General features: G+C 48.3%; 1 protein-coding gene across 1 annotated transcript in view; it reads left to right on the plus strand.

Annotated features, from left to right (window-relative positions):
• Window positions 1–21,916, plus strand: part of NSG2 (neuronal vesicle trafficking associated 2) — a 60,832-nt gene extending 38,916 nt beyond the window's left edge. The window contains exons 4-5 of the mRNA XM_059060429.2: window positions 16,116–16,226; window positions 20,087–21,916. Of these exons, the coding sequence (XP_058916412.1) occupies window positions 16,116–16,226; window positions 20,087–20,278 (303 nt within the window). The 3' untranslated portion in view covers window positions 20,279–21,916. The remainder of the gene's footprint in view (window positions 1–16,115; window positions 16,227–20,086) is intronic.
• The last annotated feature ends 2,287 nt before the right edge of the window (window positions 21,917–24,203 follow it).

A 24,203-nucleotide genomic window follows, 5' to 3' on the forward strand; every position in this document is an offset into this window, starting at 1 on the left:
CTCCAGACTGGCTCTGGTTAGTAGTGATGGCCGTCTGCAGCCTCGTCCCAATATTTCATAAAACCCAAAGGAAACAGTTTCTTTTCTTCTCATTAGTCCAAACAAACCAAGAAAAACACCATGGGTCGTTGTTTTGGCCCCTCTGGTTATTTCCCATTCACAGCTATGTGTGTGAGTCTGATGTGTCCAAAATAGGAGAATGAATTCATTAGCGTTGAGTGAATGCCATCTGTTTGGCATGAAAAAAGAAATCACTCAAAGCATGGAACCATGGGACAGGCAGAGGGTACATGGTTTTAGATCCTGAGGCGTGTTCATTCTTTCCAGACCCTTGGGACAAACGTCTCCGGCCACCAGCTCTGTGCCAGGTGTTGCCCTCTGTGTTTTCACATAACGATCTCATTTCATCTTTACATCAGGACTTCAACATAGTTATTAGGATCCCAATTTCCAGATGAGAAAACCGAGGCCCAGGAAATGTAATAGAGAACCAGGAGGTGCTGGGGTTAGAATCCAAACATGGGCATTTCTGGCTTCCAAGCCAAGGCTCTGGCCACCACCCCATTTTTCTCTCTTTCTTGAAACAGAACAGACTGATGGAAAATTTTTCATCTGAGGCCACAGTGACACATGCATAGCTGATCTGAGAACATTTGGGCTTGGAGGGTAGATTCAACTTCTAGGTGCTGCTTGAAGGTGACAATGGTGAGCCCTTGACAGGGCCAAGTAGCTGAGGGGTCAGCCTACATACCCACAGCTATAGATTGACAAGGGCTGGGAAAAGTTTTTGGTGCCAGAATCCTTCCACTCTTTTCTTCTGAGGCTCCCTGCCAAGGAGGTCTGTACATAAGGATGAACCCCAAATGGCAGATGAAGAACTGCCTTATTCACCTGGTGGGCACCCAATAACCCAAGAGGCAGCTTCTCCCACGAGCACAGCTGGGCATGAGGCTCAGGATGGGAGGCCTAAGTGGTTCTCTAGCTTCTCACCTTGTTTTTTCCACCCTCACCCCAGGAAGAGATCTCATACTGATGGATACTCATCATCACTGGAGGGAAAATTGAGGTGGAAAGTAGGAGAGAGAGTACCTGCTCCTAATTCCTAATATCAGGTTCACCTAGCAATAACCTTGGTCAAGATGCTGCAGGGGAGGGGAAGGATGGACGAGAAAGAGATGGCCCAGGCTTCTTCCATTTAGGAAGAATGAGAACTTTACAGCCATCCTGACCCATGAGGCAAGGAGTCAGAGAAGAGGTGTTCATGGGGCCTGGGCTCTGGCAGAGGGGGCAGGAAGGGAAGAGTTCACAGCTAGAACCTGGTGCTGCCTTGAAGGCACAGGATCCATAGTATAGCGTAGCCATTGCTGCCAGGCTCTGAAACATAAGATTCATGGTGTCTCTCCTTCAGGGGAAACCAAAAAGGGGACAGCAAGGGGAGTTGTGTTGGAGGTCTCTGAGGCCACCCCCAGGTGGATGATTCACTAGAAAGACTCACAGGATTCAGGGTGTAGCTGTAGTCTTGGCTATGCTTTATTACAGCGGAAGGGTACAAAGCACAGGCAGCAAAGGTAAAAGGTGCAGGGGGCGACCTCCGGAGGAAAGCAGGCAGGAGCTTGCAGAGACCTCTTCCAGTGGAGTCACATGGGACACGCTCAGTTCCCCCAGCAACGAGTTGTGAGCACGCTCATGGAGAGTGGTGGACCAGGGAACTCATTAGAGACTCAGTGCCCAAGGTTTCTGCTGGGGGCTGGCATCCTCTGCCTAGCACGTACCCAAGTTCCGGACTCCAGAAGGAAGGCAGGTGTTTAGCCTAAATCATGTTGTTTGCACGGTTTAGGCACCGTGAGCCCCTTTTACTAGTTCTGGGAATCATGGGAGCCCTCCTGATATCCAAGTTCCAGGATGCCGGCCAGGGCTCAGCCTCCCAAGCAGACTTTTCCAAGGGCAGCTGTCTCAGGTCTTCTGTGTTAACTCTTTTTTGTGAAAACACTCCAGGACTCCTCCCAGGTAGGGAGTGTGTGTCTGTGTCTGTGTGGGTGTAAGTGTGTAGGCCGGGAGGCGTGAGGAGGTAGAAGGTTGGATAGAGATTCCTTCCTCCTCATGGACAAAAGTAGCAGAAACTACTACTTCTGAGTAGTTTCTGAGGCAGAAATTGAGGAGAGGCAGGAACGCTGCCTCCCCCAAAGATGGCCACCTTCTGTCCAGAGGCTATCCTGCTGCGTGTGCTGCTGTGTTATTGGCAGGCATTCGTTTTCAGCCTTGCAGGAATTATAGGAAGACGTGGAGTGGCTTATCTGGCTCAGAACCCCCTGCTGGCATGCCTAGCAGTGCTATGCTACACATTGGAACTTGGAGAAGATGATTTCTAATTTTCCAAACCAATTTTGCTGACCTGATTTGATTTTTTTTTTTTTTTTAATCAATTCTTCTGCCAAGAAAGGGGATTGAGAAATGAAAGTAGCTTAATGGAACAGGCTATTTGGCCTGCAGGGTTGGTGTTTCCATGGAGATGCGGATGCAGGCTGCATCTAGACAAGGCTCTGCTGGGATGCGGTGAGGCAGCGGTGCACCTCCAACTGTGGCCAGGACGCGTGTAGCCGGCCATCTGGGGCAGGAGACCACGTGCCCTGCGCTGGGGCCTGGCTCTGGGCTGGCTGAAGCACATGGATGTGAGGCCTTCGAAGCTCACACATGTGCTGTTGGTGCTGAGCCCCAGCTGAGAGCTGGGCAGGAGATCAGTGAGGTACGCTCCCTGCCCTTGAGAAGCTCATGGTGAGGTAGGGCGTGCTGACAGGTCTAGAAGTCGTGATAACACAGAACAGCACATGACGGTGGCGAGGATGGAGGGAGGGGGAACCCAGAGAGACCTCACTCCTTAGGGAGAGATCTGTGAAGGCTGCCTGGTGTGTGTGGGTGACACCCTCTAGGGGAAGACTGTGGAAAGGCATGCCAGTAGCAGAAAGCCTAGAACTTTCAGGAACTAAGACTGTACTGTGTGTGTGTCTGCATAGGTCTGTGTGTATCTGTGTGATATGTCTATCTACGTGAATCTGTGTGTGTGTTTGTTGTGTCTGTGTGTCTTTGTTATTGTGTGTGTTTGTGCCCATGTGTCTCTGTGTGTGTCTATATATGTCTGTGTGTTTGCGTGTGTCTGTGTGTGTCTGCGTGTGAGTCTGTGTGTGTATAACTGTGTATGTGTGTCTGCGTGTGTTTGTGTGTGTCTCAGCGCATTTCTCTGTGTGTGTGGGAAGGCTCCTAGGGCCGAAGCAATTGGTGCTGTTGGACAGGTAAGTGGGGACCAGAGGATGAAGACAGTGCGGTGCTGAGGGAAGAAAATATGTTGGGGATCCAGACAGGCCTGGCTTCTGGGACTTGCTCCACCACTGACGGTCTGGAAAATCCTGACAATTATGCAACCTCTGCAATCCTCAGTTTCATCATCTGAGAAACAGGAATATGCACAGTACCCACTTTATGGGATGCTGGGTCAGACTGAGATCATATATGTAAAATGCTGAGTATCTGACCATCAGGGATGTGAGCTCCTTGCTTTCTTCTCTTCAGAAGTCAAAGCATTTTGGCCCTCATCTTGATCCAACTACAGTTTCCAGGTCACTTGCATCCAAACCTCCTAGACTTGTGTGGAAATGCTGACCTGTGAGTGCTGGGCTGACCAAGGGAACCCGGATCTCTGGGTGCAGGGTCCAGGGCTCTGCATCTGATCGATCACCTTTATTTGATGCATCAGGGCTCTGATGCTCAGTAAGATCCTGGACCCACTGTGTCAGGACACAAAATCTGCCCCCAAAGCAGGCTCACGTGGGACCTTCAGCCCTACCGTGAAAGGTTCAGAGGGGTAATTTAATATAGGAAGATCCCATTGGTGGCCAGCAGGGACTATGGATTAGGAGTGAGAAGCAGCAGACACTCGGGAGAAGATGGCCCATGGCAGAGGTGCTTTTTCCCCCATCAACATGAATCACCTGCAAATCCTTTAAATAGTAGGACCCTCAGGCCCTCAGAAGCCCAAAGACAGAGGGCACTGCCCTGCCCTTGAGGGGCGGTTGTTAGTTGGTCTGGGAGGTCCAGACCTGTGACAGGTCACAGGTGATGGTAACCCAGAGTAACAGCTGAAGGTCCTCGCGCTGAAGAAATCACTGAACCAAACTCAGCTCTAATGCTGTACAATTGTAACGATAACGGTGGTGGCAACAAGAAGCATTAGCTTATCATTTTGGCCTTTACATGGCAATGTGCTGTTTGCATTATTCATCTTGGTTGTACCCCATGACAGTTTTGTGTAGATCAGTGTAATGATTTGGAGCCACTTTGCAGATGGTGAAGTTGAGGCCTCTCTTCTTCTGGGGTGGCTAGGACTAGGCTTGTGACTATGTTCTATGTGATCAGAGAAAGTTGGATGGGCCACACATGGGTGAAATGGAAGGAGCAGAGGAATCAAGGTTTATGCAGGGAGGCACGTGGATAGGAACAAATAACAAGCGTGTAAAAACGGACTGGAGATGGTGGCAGAATTGTAATGGGTGTTTCTTCTCTTGGATTTCCAATATTGTTCTTATAATGGTACAATACATTTTTAATAAAAATAAACTCTAACATAGTTATAGATTTACTGGCAATATAGCATATGGTTAGGCAGCTGGACTTCTGAGTTAGACAGACCTGAGTTCAAATACTCAGTTCTCACCTCATATAGGTAAAGTCTTTCCATTTGCCTCTGATAGACCATCTGTAAAATGGGCACATTGATAGTGCCTTCCCCATAGAATTGTGAGGACACAAAATGATGTAACGTGTGTGTGCTCCCCCTGGATGCTAACGAAGGTCATTACTTTAGGCCAGGCCACTGCTTGAGGGCTTCAGACACAAGCACATTCTGCCTCACAACAGCCGGTGGAGAGAAGTAAGCAGAGGATTCCAAAGGGCAATCAGCTTGCCCAGGAACACAGTAATAAGTGACACAGCTGGGCTTTCAGACCGACTGTCAGCTCCAAAGACTCGACTCTATTCATTACTTGGTGCTAGGGAGAGGGCCAGGGAAACCAGGGTGTCATTTGGGCAGAATTTATGGATTCCGTGATTCCCTCGCACTTTCCTCTTAAGCCCTATTGTCAGGATCTTTGGGGCAGAGCCAGGAGCAGGGTGCCGGGTGGTCTAATTCTGTCTCTGGAGGTTCCAGCTGTCACATACAAAAGATGAATGTCTGTTGGGCAGCTCTGTTTTTATCTCCCCACAAAGTTTAATTTCCCTGTTATGAGTGGTTCTATTGCTTTGAGATTTCCAGGGTTTGCATTCTTCATAAAGAAGGACAGTTTATTCGGTATCGTGGTGCCGAGATGCTGCAGTACATGAATGTTAATAAAGTTCATGTTTCCTGGCATAATGAGGGTCCTTGATCAGCACCCTGGCTTGACAGACAGTGGGAGGGTTTTTGTTTTTCTCCTCTCTCTTCCTAACTCCTGGGGTTTCATGTCTGCGGTGACACATCCTCCTAGAATAAGTTTACAGTACACGTCGCCTTGCTTCATTGCAATATTGCAAGCAAATGCAGCAGCAGGACTGAGGAATATTTATCAGAAAGTCTTTTAAGGTAGCGTTTAGGATTGAGGGCTTCAGAATCAGATATTCCAGGGTTCCAGTCAGGCTCTGCTATTTCAATAACCACGTGAGCTCAGACAAGTTACTCTGTGCCTTAGTGTGCACGGGGGGACTGTAAAATGGGGGTGATACTTAGGCTTATAGGGCTATCATGAGGATCAAAGGAGATATTACATGAAAAGCTCTTGACACAGAACCACTGCACTATTACAGTCAATAAGTGATTGCTATTATTGGTTAAGCCCAGGGGCCAGGACAACACTGGATAATTTACAGACATCATCTCATTTAATCATCACACCAATTTGTGGGGTGGGATTTTTGTCTCCATTTAACAGAAGAGGAAACGGGAGCTCAGAGAGGTGAAGCGTCTTGCTGAAGGTCACACAGCTCGTCAGAGGCAGAAGCAGAATGGGAACCTTGTAGGGATGGGGCCACAGCTACTGCAGAAAACTGCACAGACATTGACTAGAATGACGGTCTAATTCATCCAGCCATCAGAGGAAAGCTTCCCATCTTTTAGGGCATAGCAGGCCGACAAGGAGATTGTTTCAGGGGCAAAACTAATTATTTCCCAGCATCATACAGACTACTTCAGATGACCCAATGCAATGATTTTATCCAGTTACCCTGTCAGGTGTGGAACAGTTAAAAGGGGTCCTAAAATTCACTCTTGGTAGTGTTTTGTGCCAAAAATGAAGAAAGAGGTGTGGGGGTAGGGAATGTGGGATGTACATTCTGCTCTATGCCAGGTCATGATCTGGGACCACAGAGGCAAACACACAATAGAATGGATAGTCGTGATACAGGGGGCTGAGTGCTAAGTGATGAAGGGGAAAAAAAAGTGTGGTGAGAACACAAATTGGCAAAGGAAGGCTTCCCAGAGGAGGTGAGATGTTGTAAGTTGGGCTTTGAAGCATGACTAGGAGTTCTCCAAGGAAAAAAGTGCTGAAAAGGTATACAAGAGAAATACATGTTGAGAAATGGCAGTCTTCCTGAGTGGTTGGAGCCTTTGAAATACCTGCTGAGAAACATGGCAGATGATATGGAGAGACGGAGGAGTGCACATCTATAGAACATATGCCAGACACTGTGGGAAAGCACCCTGGAGCTGCCACAGCCAATTACCACACACTGGATTAATGCAACAGAAATTCATCCTTTCACAGTTCTGGAGATCAGAAGTTCAAAATCAAGGTGCTGGCAGGACCATGCTCCTTCTGAAGGCTAGAGAAGGATCTATCCTTGCCTCTTCTAGCTTCTGGTAGCTCCAGGTGTCCTTTGGCTTGTGGCTGCATCACTCCAATCCCTGCCTCCCTATTCACATGCCCTTCTCTTCTCTCTGTGTGTTTGTCTCCATCTGTGTGTCTCACATAATGGGACTTGTCCTTGGATTTAGGACCAACCTGCACAATCCAGGGATAATTTTATCTCAAGAACCTTAGCTTAATTACATCTACACAGACTTCTTTTCCAAATAAGATCATATTTACAGGTTCTGGTGATTAAGACGTGGACATATCTTTTGAGAGGCCACCATTCAATGCACTATAGGGCTTCCCATCCATTATCTGATTTAATCCTCAGAACTCTGAGGGGCAGATACTACTATTACTCCCCTTTGCAGAAGTGGACACTTGTTGAAACAGTTAAAGGTAAACTTTATGAGAGCAGGGATCTCAATGTCCTCCTCAGCACTGTACGCCCAGTGTGTAGAATTCCCTCTGGTACATTTAAGTGCTTAATAGTTAGTGAATAAATGCTTTATGAGAAGTATAGCATAGGCTACAAGCCCAGGCCATACTTTAAAGAGTTAGACTCCTGACTATATTACTTAATTAGCTGTGTGACCTTGAGAAAATTATGTAACCTCTATGTGCCTTAGTCTAAAAAGTGAAAATGTACCATCTTGTAGGGCTATTGTAAGAATAAATCCACGTGAATGGATAAAGAAGATGTGGCACATATGTACAATGGAATATTACTCAGCCATAAAAAGAAACAAAATTGAGTTATTTGTAGTGAGGTGGATGGACCTAGAGTCTGTCATACAGAGTGAAGTAAGTCAGAAAGATAAAAACAAATACCATATGCTAACACATATATATGGAATCTAAAAAAAATGGTTCTGAAGAACCTAGGGACAGGACAGGAATAAAGACACAGACGTAGAGAATGGACTTAAGGACTCGGGCAGGAGGAAGGGTAAGCTGGGATGAAGTGAGAGAGTGGCGTGGACATATATACACTACCAAATGTAAAGTACATAGCTAGTGGGAAGCAGCCACATAGCACAGGGAGATCAGCTCAGTGCTTTGTGACCACCTAGAGGGGTGGGATAGGGAGGGTGGGAGGGAAGGAGATGCAAGAGGGAAGAGATATGGGGATATATGTATACGTATAGCTGATTCACTTTGTTATAAAGCAGGAACTAACACACCATTGTAAAGCAATTATACTCCAATAAAGATGTTAAAAAAAAAAGAATAAATCCACGTCCAGTGCTGAGAAGAGTGCCTGGCACACAATCAGTGCTTAGTAAATGGAAGTGTGTTGTATTATTCCACACTGCCTCTCAGGAGGGGAGGCATACAGGTGGTGGTTAATTAGAGTGCTCTGGGAAAAGTGTCTCAGGAGCAGGGAGCAGACAGGGCAGTGGCTAAATACTACCTGAAGACTCTGGGGAAAAGAAGAAACTTGACCTGGATGTAGGATGAGCAGGAGCTTGATGGACTTGGGAGGGGAAGCTGGCATTCCAGGCAAAGGGACCAGCAGGTGCAGGAGCTTAGAGGTGGGGGAAATGAGGGTGCCATCAGGCAGCGGGCGGAGGGGTTGGGGCCGAGGAGGCAAATCGAGTTTCCATCAGGAAGGGCCTTGTCTGCTCTGTAAGGAGTTCAGACTTGACCCTGTAGGTGTGATGGCTCATTCACCAGGGAAGCAGCATGCTCACGTTGGCTTGTTAGAAAGTCTAGGGTGGTCTAGAAGCTGGGAGGCTGGAGGCCAGGGGAGCAGCAGGGAGGCTGCTACATGCAGGGGTGAGGTGATGGCCGTCCTACCCAGGGAGGTTATGATGAAGATGGTGGAGAGAAATGAACAAACCACACCCAAGGCAGAAGCTCTGGGAACTGGTGGCTGATGGGTGGGGCTGGGGAGAGAAGTGGGAGGGAGGGATGGCTGGGTTGGCTGCAGGAGGGCAAGCTCCAGGGGCGAGTGGGCAGAGCTGCTTCCCACCACAGCTGAGGGGAAGACAGCAGGCTGGTTCTGGCATGGTGAGTTCAAGGTGCCCTTGAGGTACCTCAAGGCATTGTTCATACTTATCTTTGACTAAATGTGGGACCTGAAGCAAGTCACCTAACCTCTCAGAGCCTCAGTTTCTCCATCAGCAAAATGGGGTTAAGAATTCTACTTTCTTCATATGATGGTGGTGATCTTAGTATACAGTAAGCTCCCAATAACTCTTAGTATCTTTTGTTACTGTGACCACCACTACTGCTGCTATTATCACTGTTTGGAGGTGTGGATCACAGGGTGGTCACGATGACTGCCATTTCAGTGCACCTTCACCAGAGACCCTGGCTGCACACTCTGTTTTAAGTCCTTCCTCTATTCTCTCCCTGACCTATGCTCAAAAGCCGCAGGAGAGATCTTGGGCAGGTCTTAGCTGGTGCTAACCCAAACCCTGAGTTTTTTCAAGGTTAAGGTACTTTATTTTGAGCATGTGTATGGGCGGGTGGTGGAAGGGCTTGAGACTAGGGGCCGGAGAAGTACAGATGTTTCAGTGCCCCACCCCATCCCATGTGATGTGGTTTGGACCAGGTTGAGTGTCTGCGGGTGTGTATGTGGGGAGAAGGGGTGTACATGTGTGTGTGTGCATGTGTATATGGGTGTGTTCATCCTCCAGGTCTTAAGTCAGTTCAGCATTTCAGCTCAGGAAATGTTTACGGGTCTCCCCCAACGTGGGAGTCACGGTGCTGGGTACAGAGGAAAGGATGAGATTGCTGGCTTGCCCAATGGACTCCCAGCAGAGGGAGGATTCAGAAGTATGAGGAGGTAAGGACGACATGGTGGGTTCCATCAGGGCAGCCCAAGCTGGCCCCAGGTTACAGAGCAGGGCAGGATCAGGTGTTCAGGGAAGGGGCCCCAGGACTGGACCAGGCGGTTGATGAGGAAGGGACACGGTAGTGGGGATGGTGTGTTCCAGGGCTGGGCAAGGCACGGATAAGCATGACAGCAGGAGCCCTCAGCAGCCTGGGGGTGGGGGGTGGCTGGAGGGGAAACTGTGAGCCAGGGAGCGGTGGCCTAAGAGGCTGGAGGGTGACAGAGGGAGGCCAGGCTGAGCAGGACATTACCTGGAAAGCACTGGATGGAAGCTGGAGGAGGAAGCTCCTCTCCTGGGCAGAGTAGGGTGATCTTAGTCTCCAAAGGCCTATAGGGCCTCACCTCAGCACTCTTTCCCCCTTGCCCCTCCTCCCATCTCACTCAGACCGCTTCTTCCAGGTCCACTGAGACCCCGAGCTCTTCTTTTCAGGGGTTTGGGGCTGCGCCTCAGTCTAGGTGGCTCTGGCCCAGGGTTTTCTTGTGTGTGGGCTCCTTCTCCCACCCCTGCCCCACTATATCCAAGGCTCCCCTCCTATTCACTGTTCCAGATCCTGCTGTGGTCTTGTTTTGAAGTTATTTATTTGGTGATTTGCTAGTTCAGCGTCTGACCCTCTCCCTGCCGTAAGCTTCTGATTGCTGTATGGTGGCATCTGGCTCACAGTGGGCCCTTTAATAAACATGTGCTGAGTGAATGAAGGGGTGAGCAGGGAGACGGGGAGCAGGGAGGACCAAATCTCGAAGGAAACACTCAAATCAGCATCGAGAACTTGTTTATTTCTAATCCCAGGCTGTTACATTCAGGAGGTAAAGCCAAGGGCTTTAGAATGTTTCCAAGCAACGAGCTTATATAAACTGAGTCAATCAATAGCGATGTGCTGCTGGCTTTCAGGTTCAGAGGTGCTCTAGCGGGGAAGTGGGGACTGCTCTCCCGGGTCCTCTGGGGCTCCCCTTCCACATCGGGAGCTTTGCTGCAGGGACCAAGTACTAGGACCTCTGAATTCCAATAATCTAATCCGTCGGAAAGGGAGAGGCCAGCTTCAGGATGCCCCATGGAGATCTGCCTTTAGGAAAAATCTCACCCTGGAACCAATCAGAAACCTTGGTCTCCCCATCCCACTCCAGCCAATAGCCAACACTGACTCAGTCATTAAGAATAGGAATCCAGGGTTTCCTTGGTGGCGCAGTGGTCGAGAGTCTGCCTGCCAATGCAGGGGACACGGGTTTGTGCCCTGGTCCGGGAAGATCCCACATGCCGCGGAGCGGCTGGGCCCGTGAGCCATGGCCGCTGAGCCTGCACGTCCGGAGCCTGTGCTCCGCAACGGGAGAGGCCACAACAGTGAGAGGCCCACGTACGCAAAAAAAAAAAAAAAAAAAAAAAAAAAAAAAAATTAGGAATCCAGATCCAGCTCAACATCCTCCTTCCTCCCGGGAGTCACAGCCCCTTCTGCCTTCCTTTTCACATCACTCTGCTCACCTCCCAGGCCTTCTCAAGCCATTGACCCCTTCCAGCCTTACAGCCCCAGGTCTGGCCTATTTAGGGCATATGTCCTGGTGCATCAGCCTCCCTGCCTCCAGCGTTGCCCCTGCAAACCTGCCTACATGTCCACCTCCCTCCTCCCTTCCCCCACCATACCAACTTTCCAAAACATAATGCTAATCCTGTCATTCCCCTGCTTAAAACTTTCAGGGGCTCTCTGCCACCCTGGAGATAAAGCCCACGTTTTAGCTTGGTCCTTCCTTATCTATTCTCTTCCTACCTATCCATTGCCTAAGGCCTGTCTCTCCCTCACTTGCATCCTCCAGACCAGCCACGACAAACCATATGATGTTTCCAGAATAGCCCCAGCTTCTGCACCGTGGCAGGTGTGACTCCCCCGCTCAGAACCTTCTTCCTCCCCTATCCTGGCATTCTTCCCTGAAGTCACTTCCGGAGTCACCTCCCACAGGAGGCCTTCCCCGATCTCCCCACCTGCAGGCTGGTTAGGTCCAGCAGCCCTTTGTGCTGATGTCCTCACTCATGGTGCCACCCTTGTGTTACAAGTGCCTGTGTCCTCCTGTCCACCTCTCCCCCGCCCTGTGCGCTGTGAAGCCTTGAAGGAGGTCTTGTGCCCGATTCACAGCCCTGAACTCTCTGACCTCCACAGGCTCTTAAGGAATGGCCGACCTCTAGTTGTTGCAGAAGTTACCAAGATTCAGGGCGGGGAGGCAGACTTATCTTTGACTAAAACGGCCTCCCATCACCCTCGTTCTGGGGCTATGGAACACGTGGCAGAAGTTAGCCTTGCTCGGAAGAATGCCGTGAGGTGGGCTGCACCCCTGGCATCCCAGTCAGCATCAGACCTTGACTCTGATGGTCATATAGGCCACCCTGCCTGGGGTCTGTGTCCCGCACTCTTCTCGATACTTGCCTGCACACAGCAACTGCCTTGGGATTCTGATGTAATTGGTCTGAGATGGAGCCAGAGCAACAGGGCTGCTTAAAACCCTGCCCAGGTGATTCTAAGCTCAAGAACCCCCATACATAGTCATACTGGAGTAGCGGCTCTCATGTCTGGTTGTACACTGAATCCTTTAGGATCCTCTCTCTTTCTCTCCTCCCCTCCCTCTCTTTTCTTTTTTCAGAAACATTTGCTGTGCCCACCCCGTCAAGCCATAGGAGTGCTATGGTGAATCAGATCCTTCCCCTCCTATGTGGAGGCTGTTAACTCAGGGCTGTTAGGAATGAAAGAGGTCCCCCCGCCTCCACCAAAAAAAAAAAAAACGCACCATAAAGGGAACCTGTCTCACAGCCAGCCTGCCGGGCCCTGCTTCAGCTCCCAGCACCATCACCAGCCTGCTGGGAACCAGGAGAAGCGTCCAGCCCTGCCTGGGGATGCCCATGCTGGAGTCTTGTCCTGCTTCCGAGTCAGTGAAGAGGCCTGGCTCTCTGCTCAGTCGGAGATTGGGGCTGTATGGAGTCATTTGGAAGGGGAGGTCTCTACAGGTTCCCCCAGATCCTACATCAGGTAGTGGCAGGGCGGGCTGCAGCTCTCAACTTTTCCTTTGTATGTTCAAGGTCTGCGACCATGGAGGCAACTGTGAGCGTGTCTGCCCCAGTCTTGGGGGCAGCTCTGATGAGGGGTTGCTAGCAGGAGTTTAAGGTCCATTTGACAAAGTCAGCCGGAGCTCTGGGCATTTTTTTAGAAAGTTGAGGTAAAATTCACATAACATAAAGTTGAGAACGTAGAGTGAAAAATCCGGTGGCATTGAGTACATTCACAATGTTGTGCAACTATCACCTCGATCTAGTTCCAAAATGTTTTCATTACCCCAAAAGGAAACTCTATCCCCATTGGCAGTCATTCCGTATTCCCCACATCCAGCCCCTGGCAACCACCAGTCTGCACTCTGTCTCTATGGATTTACTTATTCTGGATATTTTGTACAAATGGAATCATACAATATGTGGCCTTTCATTTAGCATGTTTTCGAGGTCCATCCACACTTGTACGAGACCATCCACATTTGTATGAGAACTTCATTCCTTTTAATTGCTGAATAATATTCTATTGTACAGATAGGCCACAATTCGTTTATCCATTCATCAGTTGATTATGTTTGGGCTATTTCTACCTTTTGGCTATTGGGAAAACTGGGCATTTAAAATTCTTTACATCTATACTCCAAACACCTGCTGACTGGGTGTTCTTAGGTCCTCAGCAATGAGTAGTGGTCTTGGGTGGCTCCTGTCCCTGTACTAATCAAATACTATCTTTGGAGGTTCTAAGGGGTAAATGCGTCTTTGGGGGCACCTCTTGCTCCAAATTCTGGCCTCTGACATCTCCATCTCTCTCCACATCAGACTGGTGACTCCAGTCTGACCTCTGTACCATCTCACCCCATGTTGTCACCACCCTAATCCTGTGGAGGAGGCTGATGAGTGAATAACAGGCTGCAGCTGAGGCTTTGGGATGTGAATGGAGAGGGTGCACAGCACATTGTGTGGACAGTAGTTTAGAACTGAATTTTATGTGTCACCATGTAAAAGGAAAAAACACTTTTTCTCTATACTCTCACTTCTGACACCAAATGTGTGTTTTTTTTTTTTTCCATACCATGCACTTTTCCAATTCTTGGTGGTGGTTGCCTGGATTTCCTACAACTTAACTCAACTCTGACATTAACTGTCCTGAGTCAGCACAGACCCCACAGGTCAAGGGCCAGTCCCACAAGACTCTCTCCACTTCATATGCCAGTCACAAATCTCAGGTTGACATCTGAACTTCTGACTGACTGGCTATAAACTGGGGGCTTCTGCGACCTCCTCCACAGGCTCAGTGATTTGCTGGAATGGCTCACAGAACTCAGGAGAGCACTTTCCTTACTATTACTGGTTCATTATGAAAGATGATAAAGCCAGATGAGGAGATACATGGGGTGAGGGCTGGAAGGGTCCTGAGCACAGGAGTTTCTGTCCCAGTGGACTTTGGGGTACACCACCCTCAGGGGCATGGATGTGTTCTTGTTCGCCAACCTGGAAGCTTTCTGAGCCCCTTCGATTAGGGTTTTCTGGAGGCTTCATGATTCATTAAAGCATTGGCCATGGGTGGTTAACTTCATCTTCAGCCCCTCTTCCCTCCCTGGAGGTTGGGGAGGCAGTTAAGTTACAACCCTCCAATCAATGGTTAGTTCCTCTGGCAACCAGCCTCCATCCTTAGGGACTTTCCAAAAGTCACCTCATAACATAATATAACATAACATTAACTCAGGTGTAGTTGAAAGGGGATTGTTATGAATAATAGAAGCTGCTCCTTTCACCTTTATGGATCGGAGTTATTTCAGGAACTGGGCACAAAAACCAAATATTACAACAAAAGATGCTGCTACCCTGATCTTATCACTTAGGAAATTACAAGTGTTTTAGCTCTGTGCCAGGAACCGGGAATAAGACCATATAGATATATTTCTTACATCACAATAGCACATCGTCCTGAAACTTCATACACACACATGCACAGGAACTTCTCATGGACAGTGTCTGCCCATAGGATTCAGATGGACGTCTCCCACAGCCATCTTCCTCTTTTCCTTTTCAAATTCCTTCCATCCAGTATTTACAGCTGCTAACAAATGACTCCATTTGGAGTAATGTAGAATCCCATCTCCTCCTGTCCTTATAAACCATGTCCTGAGGTGGGAAGGAGATGGGATAGGGACGCCCTCCCCCCAAAGTTGATTTTATTTTTCTTCTGAATCACAATAAGCCTTCTCACCATGATAAGAATTCTACCATATTTCTAGGCCAACTGACTCAAAAGCCCACCAGCTTTAAAAATAACATGAAAATAGTCTGCTTATAACACTAGGTGCCCAGCATCATGGGGGTTACCCTACCACTTTGTATACAGGCGGTGGGATGGGGCCGGTGCAAACCTGGAGGTGCCTCTGAAATTAGCTACTTAGTCCTTTCTGGTAAATCCTGATGGTGACTTCAGTTTGTTTGGTGTTGTATTTTCTTTAAAGCTTACTTGTTGATAATGGTTTGGAGCTGGGCTTTCACTATGAGCAATTTGGAGACCATTAGATGCTTCTGAGCAGAGAAGGGACATGCCTTGACTTCAAGTTTGAATGGACTTCTCAGGTTGCTGTGTGTGAATACATGTAGGGGTCGAGGAGGCCCCTAGTTAGAAGGCAGTTTCAGTACTGCAGGTGAGAGGTGATGATGGCTTTGGCCACAAAAGAGATGATTTAGGGGGTCAGAAGTGATTGGATTATGGATGTGTTGGAAGGCAGAAATGACAGCTTCTGCTGGTAGCTAGGACGTAGAATGTGAGAAAAAGAGAGAGTCAGAGATGACTTCAAACTTTTTGGCCTGAGTGGCTGCAAAGGTGGGGTTGACATTTCCTGAGATGGGTAAAAATGCTGGGGGTGGAGCAGGTTTGGGATGGGAGGGGGGCAGGAGTTTGGTTTGAGAATGCACTTCAGGTGAGTACTGGACGTCCAAGGGGAGGTGAAATAAGCATTGATACCTGAGACTGGAATTCAGCAGTGGCAGGGAGAGGGAGGTGATGGAAGGCAGGAGCACCATAAGTGAGGGCTTAATGATTATCCCCTGGCCCCCACAGAATTAACAGGAAAAGTAAATGGGGAGGGGGTGGAAATCACACATTGGGCCAAGACGGAGCTTCCAAGAGTTTCTGGAAGAAGGAGACACCGAGGCCCAAAGACTGCAGATGGTTTGGTCAGGCTCACGGTCCAAGTTGGTGACAGAGCTGAGACAGAGGTGGTTCTTTGGGCCCCCGGCCACCCCCTACTCTTTCTAACATACCAGGCTGCCTATCGGCTCTGGGTTTCGAAGGCTGCACCATGTGGACTGAAGGCAGGCAAGCTGAGGCTGGAGGATTCTGTTTTGTTTTCTCCAGGTCACCATCCTCGTCAGCCTGGCCCTAGCTTTCCTCGCCTGCATCGTGTTCCTGGTGGTTTACAAAGCCTTCACCTATGACCACAGCTGCCCAGAAGGATTTGTCTATAAGGTAAGGGGCTTCTGGCAGGGGAGTGGCCCAGGTGACTGTCAGCTTCAATTAAAGGGTTTATCAATGTCTTCTTTTCATTGACATTTAAATTCTGGGTATGGCAACCTCCCTACAGACTGTTTAAAATGTAATATGTATCCAAAGAAAATGAAAACACTAATTTGAAAAGATACATACACCCCAATGTCCGTAGCAGCATTATTGACAATAGCCAAGATATGGAAGCAACCTAAGTGTCCATCCATGATGAAAGGATAAGGAAGACACGATACATATATACAATGGAATAATACTCAGCCACAAAAAAGAATGAAAGTTTGCCATTTGCAGCAACATGGATGGACTTGGAGGGTATTATGCTACGTGAAATAAGTCAGACAGAGAAAGACAAATACTGTAGGATATCACTCGTATGTGGAATCTAAAAAATACATCAAACTAGTAAATATAACATAAAACGAATAGACTCACAGATGTAGAGAACAAACTAGTGGTTACCAGTGCAGAGGGAGGGGCAAGATAGGGGTAGGGAATTTAAAAGTACAAACTACTGTGTGTAACATAAGTAAGTTGTAATGATACATTGTACAGCACAGAGAATATAGCCAATATTTTATACTAACTATAAATGTAGAAATTGTGACTCATGAAATTATACACCTGAAACTTATAAAATATGGTAAATCAACTATATACCTCAATAAAAAAGAAAACTTTCACTCAATAAAGCCTTTGAAATACGTAAAAAAGTTAGTAGAAAGAAATGCATAAGTAACACCAAAACAAAACTGATGGTGGCAATCTAAAATTATTTTCTAAAAAGTTGTATCTTCACAATAAATTTTGATATGAAATAAAAACTTACAAGAAAAACAAGTCATATACGTCTGGCAAGGAGTTTTCAAGCTTGCAGGAAGGACTTGGTCTCAAGTAGGCAGTAGAGGGCCTCCTCCCAGTTGGCCCTCACTTTCGACTGACCATCCGCATCTGGGAGAGCTCACTCCTGCTCCAAATAGACTGCTCCGTCTCCAGAGCGCTCTGCCTAGGTGTGAATCTTTCTGGTTTGCTGGCTGCTTTCTTATTCCTGCAGAGACCTGAAGACGGGGGCAGAGCTTGTGAAGTGGTCTCCCCCAATCCTGCAGCTGGGCCCTTTCCCCGTCACCTTCGCTCTGATAGTGCTGCTTCCCTTGCAAAACTGAACTGGGGGCTTCCCTGGTGGCGCAGTGGTTGAGAGTCCGCCTGCCGATGCAGGGGACATGGGTTTGTGCCCCGGTCTGGGAAGATCCCACATGCCGCGGAGCGGCTGGGCCCGTGAGCCGTGGCCGCTGAGCCTGAGTGTCCGGAGCCTGTGCTCCGCAACGGGAGAGGCTGCAACAGTGAGAGGCCCGCGTACCGCAAAAAAAACCCCCAAAACAACAACAAAAAAACCCTGAACTGGCTGCATGAGCCCCGGGGATCCCCTCGCCCCTCTGAGCCTCAGGTTTCTCACCTGCAATGGACGTCAATAATGTCTGCCCACAGGATTTTGGAGAAAATTTAAGTAAAATCGCTCAGCAAAGGGCCTGCTAAAGAATGGGCTCTCGACAAATGTTAGTGGTAGTAACATTTCAGAGCTGAAACGAATATTTATAAATTACCATTTACTGAGTACCCATTATATGTCACCCCCTTCCTAGACATTTTCATAAACAGTATCTCAGTTGAAAAATAGATTTTATTGCCCCCATTTTACATCTGAGGAAACGGAGAATTAAGAGCGTTTTGTTACGAGTTTTCTAAGACATCACAGATGTTATGTTTCAAAGTGAGGGAATCAAATGGGGACTGTTCTGTCTTAAAAACACATGTCCTTTGGTTCTGCTACGTGACTTCCTAAGATGACAATTTTAGTTGTTAGAAGCTGAGGTTCTGAAAGATTGGCAACAACTGTCAATAGGAGACAGTGGAATAAACTATGATGTATCTGCACAATGGAATTTCAAACAACTGTGAAAATGAGTGAGGCGGGGCTCCAGACATGGACACAGAACACCCTCCAGGATAATAGTGAAGAAGAAAAGGTGCTACCTCTGAGTGAGAAAAGGGGAGGTCAGGGATGTTTACTTCTATTTTCAGAAAGGAATTCTGGATGGATAAATTTAAAAAACTAAGAAAAATGGTGACTCAGGTGGGCAGGGAGGGAAGAGAAAGAATAGGGGTGGGGGGCAAGGCTTCTCTGGATATATCTTGCTATACATTCGTCCTTGATGTGTATCAATGTTTGATGTATTTGTCAAAATAAATAAATAAAAAATAATTCCTGAAATTAAAAACAAGCTAAAATCTAGCTGTATATCAAGTTGGGAACATAAACTTACCAAGAAAATAAATATTCCAAATGACTGTAGAATGCAGTATATTGACTGTACACCCTCAGTGGAATATATTCTAAGGACACAGAGAGCTGCAGAGAAATCCTATAGTTCCTTCAGTAGTCCAACTCTTTCTCATAATATTTTGTTATTTTGTGACCATTTGATATATATTGTAGGATAATGCAAATATATAATTATATTAATGTTGTCAGGAACCAAGGCTTTTGGTATAAGAGAAAAGAGTTACGACTATCCAATCAAGGGAATGAAATGGACAGCAATTGGCTGCAGGCAATGGCCCAGAGAAGGAGTTAGGGGATGGCTGAATCAGCCAGGTAAAGAGCTACCGACAGTGTCTACTGTAACCCCACAGTCAGTAAGCAGAGGATGTTGACCTTGAATTAGTATCATCATCAGCTTCCTCCCTCCCTCTCTCTCTCTTTTTCTTTCTTTCTTTTCTTTCTCTCTCTCTTTCTCCCTTCCTTCTTTCTCTTTCTTTCCTTTCCTTCCTTCCTCTCCTCCCTCCCTCCCTCTCTCTCTTTCTTTTCTTTTTTCTCTCTTTGTTTTTCTTTCTTTCTTTCTTCCTTCCTTCCTCTCTCTCTCCCTCCTTCCCTCCATCTCTCCTTCTCCCTCCCTGCCTCCTTCCCTTCCTTCATTTCTTTCTTTCTTTTTCTTTCTTTCTTTCTTTCTTTCTTTCTTTCTTTCTTTCTTTCTTTCTTTCTTTCTTTCTTTCTTTCTTTCTTTCTTTCTTTCTTTCTTTCTTTCTTTCTGTCTTTCTCTTTTTCTTTCTCTCTTTCTCCCTTCCTTCCTTCCTTCCTTCCTTCCTTCCTTCCTTCCTTCCTTCCTTCCTTCCTTCCTTCCTCTCTCTCTCCCTCCATCCCTCCCTCCTTCTCTCTCTCTCTCTCTCCCTTTCTTTCTTTCTTTCTTCTTTACTTTTTATTGAGGTGTAATTGGCATATAACATTATATTAGTTTCAGGTGTACAACATAATGATTCAATATTTGTATATATTGCAGAATAATCACCACTATACGTCTAGTTAACATCCATCACCCTGCATAGTTGCAATTTTTTTTCTTGTGATGAGAACTTTTAAGATCTACTCTATTAGCAACTTTCAAAAATGCAACTTCCAGTATTATTAATTACAGTCACCATGCTATGCATTACATCCCCAGGACTTATTTATTTTATAACTGGAAATTTGTACCTCTTTGACCACCTTCACCCATTTCTCCTACCACCTCTCCACCTCTGGGAACCTACAACCTAGCATCAGGTTAGTTTCTTCTGGCTTCAAGTAGGTGGCAGCTTTGATGATGGTGATGACGCTGGGGAAAGCCTGATGAGGGCCAGACACGGGCCAGGCGCGGGCCAGGTACCATCCCCTGCCCTCTGGCTGAGAGCCTGGCGTGCCTGTGGCCCCCAGGTCGGGTGGCCGTGTCACAGGGCGGGTTGGAAGCAGTCCACTGAGCTACCCCTGACTCTGTCTCTCTCTTCCCCAGCACAAGCGCTGTATCCCGGCCTCCCTGGATGCTTACTACTCATCCCAGGACCCCAGTTCCAGAAGCCGCTTCTACACGGTCATCAGCCACTACAGCGTGGCCAAGCAGAGCACTGCCCGGGCCATCGGGCCGTGGCTGTCGGCAGCCGCCGTCATCCACGAGCCCAAGCCGCCCAAGACCCAGGGCCATTAGAGGCCCACCCCCAGCCAGAATCGGGGGCGGAGAGGGGGACCCCCGTGGGCTAAGCCAAGCTCCAGTTACAAGACAACACTGTACTCCCGGGATATGGGGGCGGGGGTGGGGGCGGGGGTGGGGGGGGTGGGATCTCGCCGAAAATCTCCTGCACTGGAGTTGTCTGAATCAATATTTCTTTTTGTCCTTTGGTATGGTTGATTCGTCCCCGAGTCAGGCTCATGTACAAAGGCATGTTTCGTGTTGACTGTTTCCATGTAAGATATTTTCAACGCCACTGCTTATTATTTGTTAGGAAAATTTAAAAACAGAAGAGGAAAGAAACAAAGAAAATGAACAAAAAAGGGGTAGACTGACTGCACCTGGAAGACACTGAAGGGTAGTAAAGAGCACAGATGCTCTGGGCTTCTTAGACAAGAGATGGTAGCTTCAGTGTGAGCTTCGGAAGGTATAGAACTTGTGAGTGATGCAGGCAGGCTGCTTGCTTGGCCTCCGGTCTGCAGGGGAGGAATACTGGAAGTTAGGAACTGCTGAGTTGGAGAGAAGGATTGATTTTGGCATTTGTAAGCCCAGGATGCATACAACCCAGAGAGAAAAGCCTCCACTGCGTGGTGTGTTTTGCAAAGTTAGCACAAACTTGTCTGTATGGGCATCGGAGCTGGGGCCGGGCTGCATGGCCTAGGGATGTATAGGGTATAAGCAAACACTGAACAGCGGGCAGACTTCCTTTGTCTTTCTCTTGTGTTTCTAGTCCTACACCTGGGTACCGCCCGGGAGACAGAAGGGGTAGAAAGAGAAGGAAGGAGAGGCTGCAGGAAGAAGGCACAGTGTGGGCATGTGACATTTGGCCAAGCTATAAGCACAGCACCCAAGTTTAAAATTTGTGTCTGTTTGCTGTTTCCCAAAGTGCTAGTAACACTAGGAAGAACAGGAAGGGTCCTAACCAGGAACCTCAGGTGACAGCCAGGGAGACTTTCCATTGGGGCTGCAGCAAAGCCAAATCATTTCTAAAAGAAGCTAAGACCTGTGGCCGTCTTTTGGCCACTCCGTTGTGTTGACAGGGGGCACCATCCAAACTCCGCAGTCTGGTTCTGGAAGCTTCTAGCCAGGAGGCAGCATCCGACATTGCCCAGGCCTCCCGTGGCCCTGATCCCACCTCAGGAGCTCCCACGCGGCTCTCCCGCAAATGTTTTGGGGAGAGCCCCTCTGCGTGGTGTTGGCTCCAGGTCCAGCAAAGCCAGCACTGGCTGGAAGAGGCTGTATGAGATGTGGTACTCGTTCCCCACGAAGCTCAAACAGGCCATTTAAAGGGCATTTTGTTGTATGTGGCTTGCTATGATGCTGAAATCATCGTACATAATAGCTGGGTAATAAGACAAGCATAGCTCAAACTAGTCTGCTGAAAGCTATCATCTGACATTTCCTCCCTCCCCATCCCCACCCTTCAGTCACCTCGAGTCACTTGTAAATTCATTTGTCATCTAAAGCAGAATAACAAGTTGTCCCTAGCAAAACTGCTGAGCGCTTTATAATTTTGTGGTGTATTTTTGTCAGTAGGTAGAAGAGGCTGAAGTATTTTTTGGTGTAATCCTTGGACTTTTCTGACAGGAAACAAATAAAGATAGATGTGTCTGAGCATCTTGACCTTCCTATGCATTTTTCTTTATCTTCTGCTCAGTGAGCCTGCTGGGGAAGATGCTGGGGGCAGGGGTGAGCTCTGGGGGCAGAGTGTCCTGTTAGGCTGGGGCTGGAACTGGGCTGTGGAGGGACCTCCATCCTCAACCGACGGGACCTGAAATGATGCTGAAGTCAAAGGCAAGGACCAAGTGGTGCACCTGGCTCTTATCTTGCAGCCAAACATCCTTCATCCTATGAGCATCTGCTGAACACCTGCCGAGGGCCAGGCTGTGCTGGGCATGGGACATTCAGCCACGAATGACACATAGTCACTCCCTGAAGTCTGGAGGTAAGGTTGAATGTGGAAACGGACATTGGCACAAGAAGAGTCTGAGGGTGCCATCTACAGAATGCATTTGGCCAACAGCTTAAGGAGGAAGCTGGTGGGTGATGAGTGGTCCCTTTTCATAACGAGCTCATTTAAGGCTTATTATTACCTAGGCAGGTAGAGATTATTGGTCCCATTTGACAGATGAAGAGACTGAGGCTCAGAGGGATGGAGAGATGCCCTGGGGCTACAGCAGATGATCTGGGTTTCCAATCCAGGTGTGTGTGACTACTTTATCCCCCTCATCTGCTTCTGTAACACCCCAAGCAATGCTGTCAAGGTTCATGCCTCAGGAAGTCAAGTCACACTTATAAAAGCAAACTAGCTTATTCTCAGCCTGAATTCAGCATCAGCAGTGAATGTTAAGGATAGCAAACATTTAAAGGTCCCTTTCTACATTCCAAGCACTAAGCGCTTTGAGCATCTTGGTTCCTGTAAGCCTTCCACCAGCTCCGTGAGGTAGGTACCCCCCATACTCAATATCACTGTCATCATGTCATCATCACCCCTATTTTGAGATGAAAGAGCAGCGCAGCATCTCCACACAAGGCCTGAAGTTAGGAAGCAGCTGAGTCGTGATTTCAACCCACGTATTTGGGTACCAGCTTCTCAACCACAGTGCCCATTCCAGCAGTAACCGCTTATCTCTGCCATTTGCTTGGGAGTTTCTGGTTTGTGTTCACAACTCTTCTCAACCTCAGATGGCAGACCACTGCGGGAGAGGTCAAGATCGACTGTGGGCAGAGCTGGAGGCTGATTCCCTAGCCTCATTGATGCACTGGGGGTGGTGGCCATGCAGGCATTGCTGGAGGGAAGGAGGAGAGAGGTAGCACGGCTCCTGCACAAAGGCGGCTGAACACAAACGGGCCTTAGACAACCCCACCTGCACTCATAAGGCCTTAGATTGCGGCCTCTGTTCAGGGCCTGGTGAGCTGGGCAGGCAGGGCCAGGCTGTGGGCTGGCCTCCCACTCTCAGAGGCAGCCTCATCCATATGGCCAATGCATAAACACCCACTATTTTTCTCCATTACACAAAGTCAGCTAAAGACTTAATGAACACATGTTCAAACATTCTGTCATAAATGGATTTGCCACTCCATTGCCTCAAAAAATAAACCAAAGCTATCTTTTCTCTGGAATGAACAGGCTCTGGGAGTGTGACTGGAAGGAAGGGAGAACCTCAGGGACAGGAGACGGGGACAGAGATTTCTGATTTTAGGAGCGACCCTGGGGCCATGTGCTATTCCTGGCGGAGTTGGAATTTTCTCATCAGAAAAAAGGAGGATGCTTAACTCCTCCCACAAATATCCAAGGAGTGGGAGATTGGTTCTAGAAGAGTTTAACCAAAGGGGGTTTGGTCGGGGGAGAGCTGCCCTGGGTTTTGGAGGATGGGGTTTTGCAGGGCGCTGCTGGCTGTCAAAGGGCCACGGGGAACCAGGAGATGATGATAAAAACAGTGCCTTGGTTTGTAGAACAAGATCTGTTTGTGGCTTTTGCACATTTTTTAACCTGCTCTCCAGCAGTGGGAACCTCTCTCAAGATGCTCACAGTTTATGGGGAGGTCAGACAATCAGGTGTGCAGGAGAGGAGCTGGGACAGAAGTTCTCAGGAGGGTAGAGCGTGGCAGTGGGGTGCCAGCCTGGGGTTCTTGGAGGAACTGAACTTAGACCTGGGCCTTGAAGGATCGATTGCATTTTGACAGGAAGAAATCAGGAGGTGGAGAGAAGACACGGCAGAGCCATCCTCCCAGGCCATGGGAACAGCGTCATAAAGGTGCCGAGGAGACAGCCCAAGGCTGCCTCTCACAGATGCCCCTGGGATGTCTCCCCAGGGCCAGTGCTGGATGCAAAGATTAAGCAGGCACAGGAAGCTGCTGCCACTGCCCTGGGGCTCACGGTCCAGGCCAGGGAGAGGGGGAGG

The sequence above is a fragment of the Kogia breviceps genome, chromosome 4 (genome assembly GCF_026419965.1).
Source record: "Kogia breviceps isolate mKogBre1 chromosome 4, mKogBre1 haplotype 1, whole genome shotgun sequence".
Lineage (NCBI taxonomy): Eukaryota > Metazoa > Chordata > Mammalia > Artiodactyla > Physeteridae > Kogia > Kogia breviceps.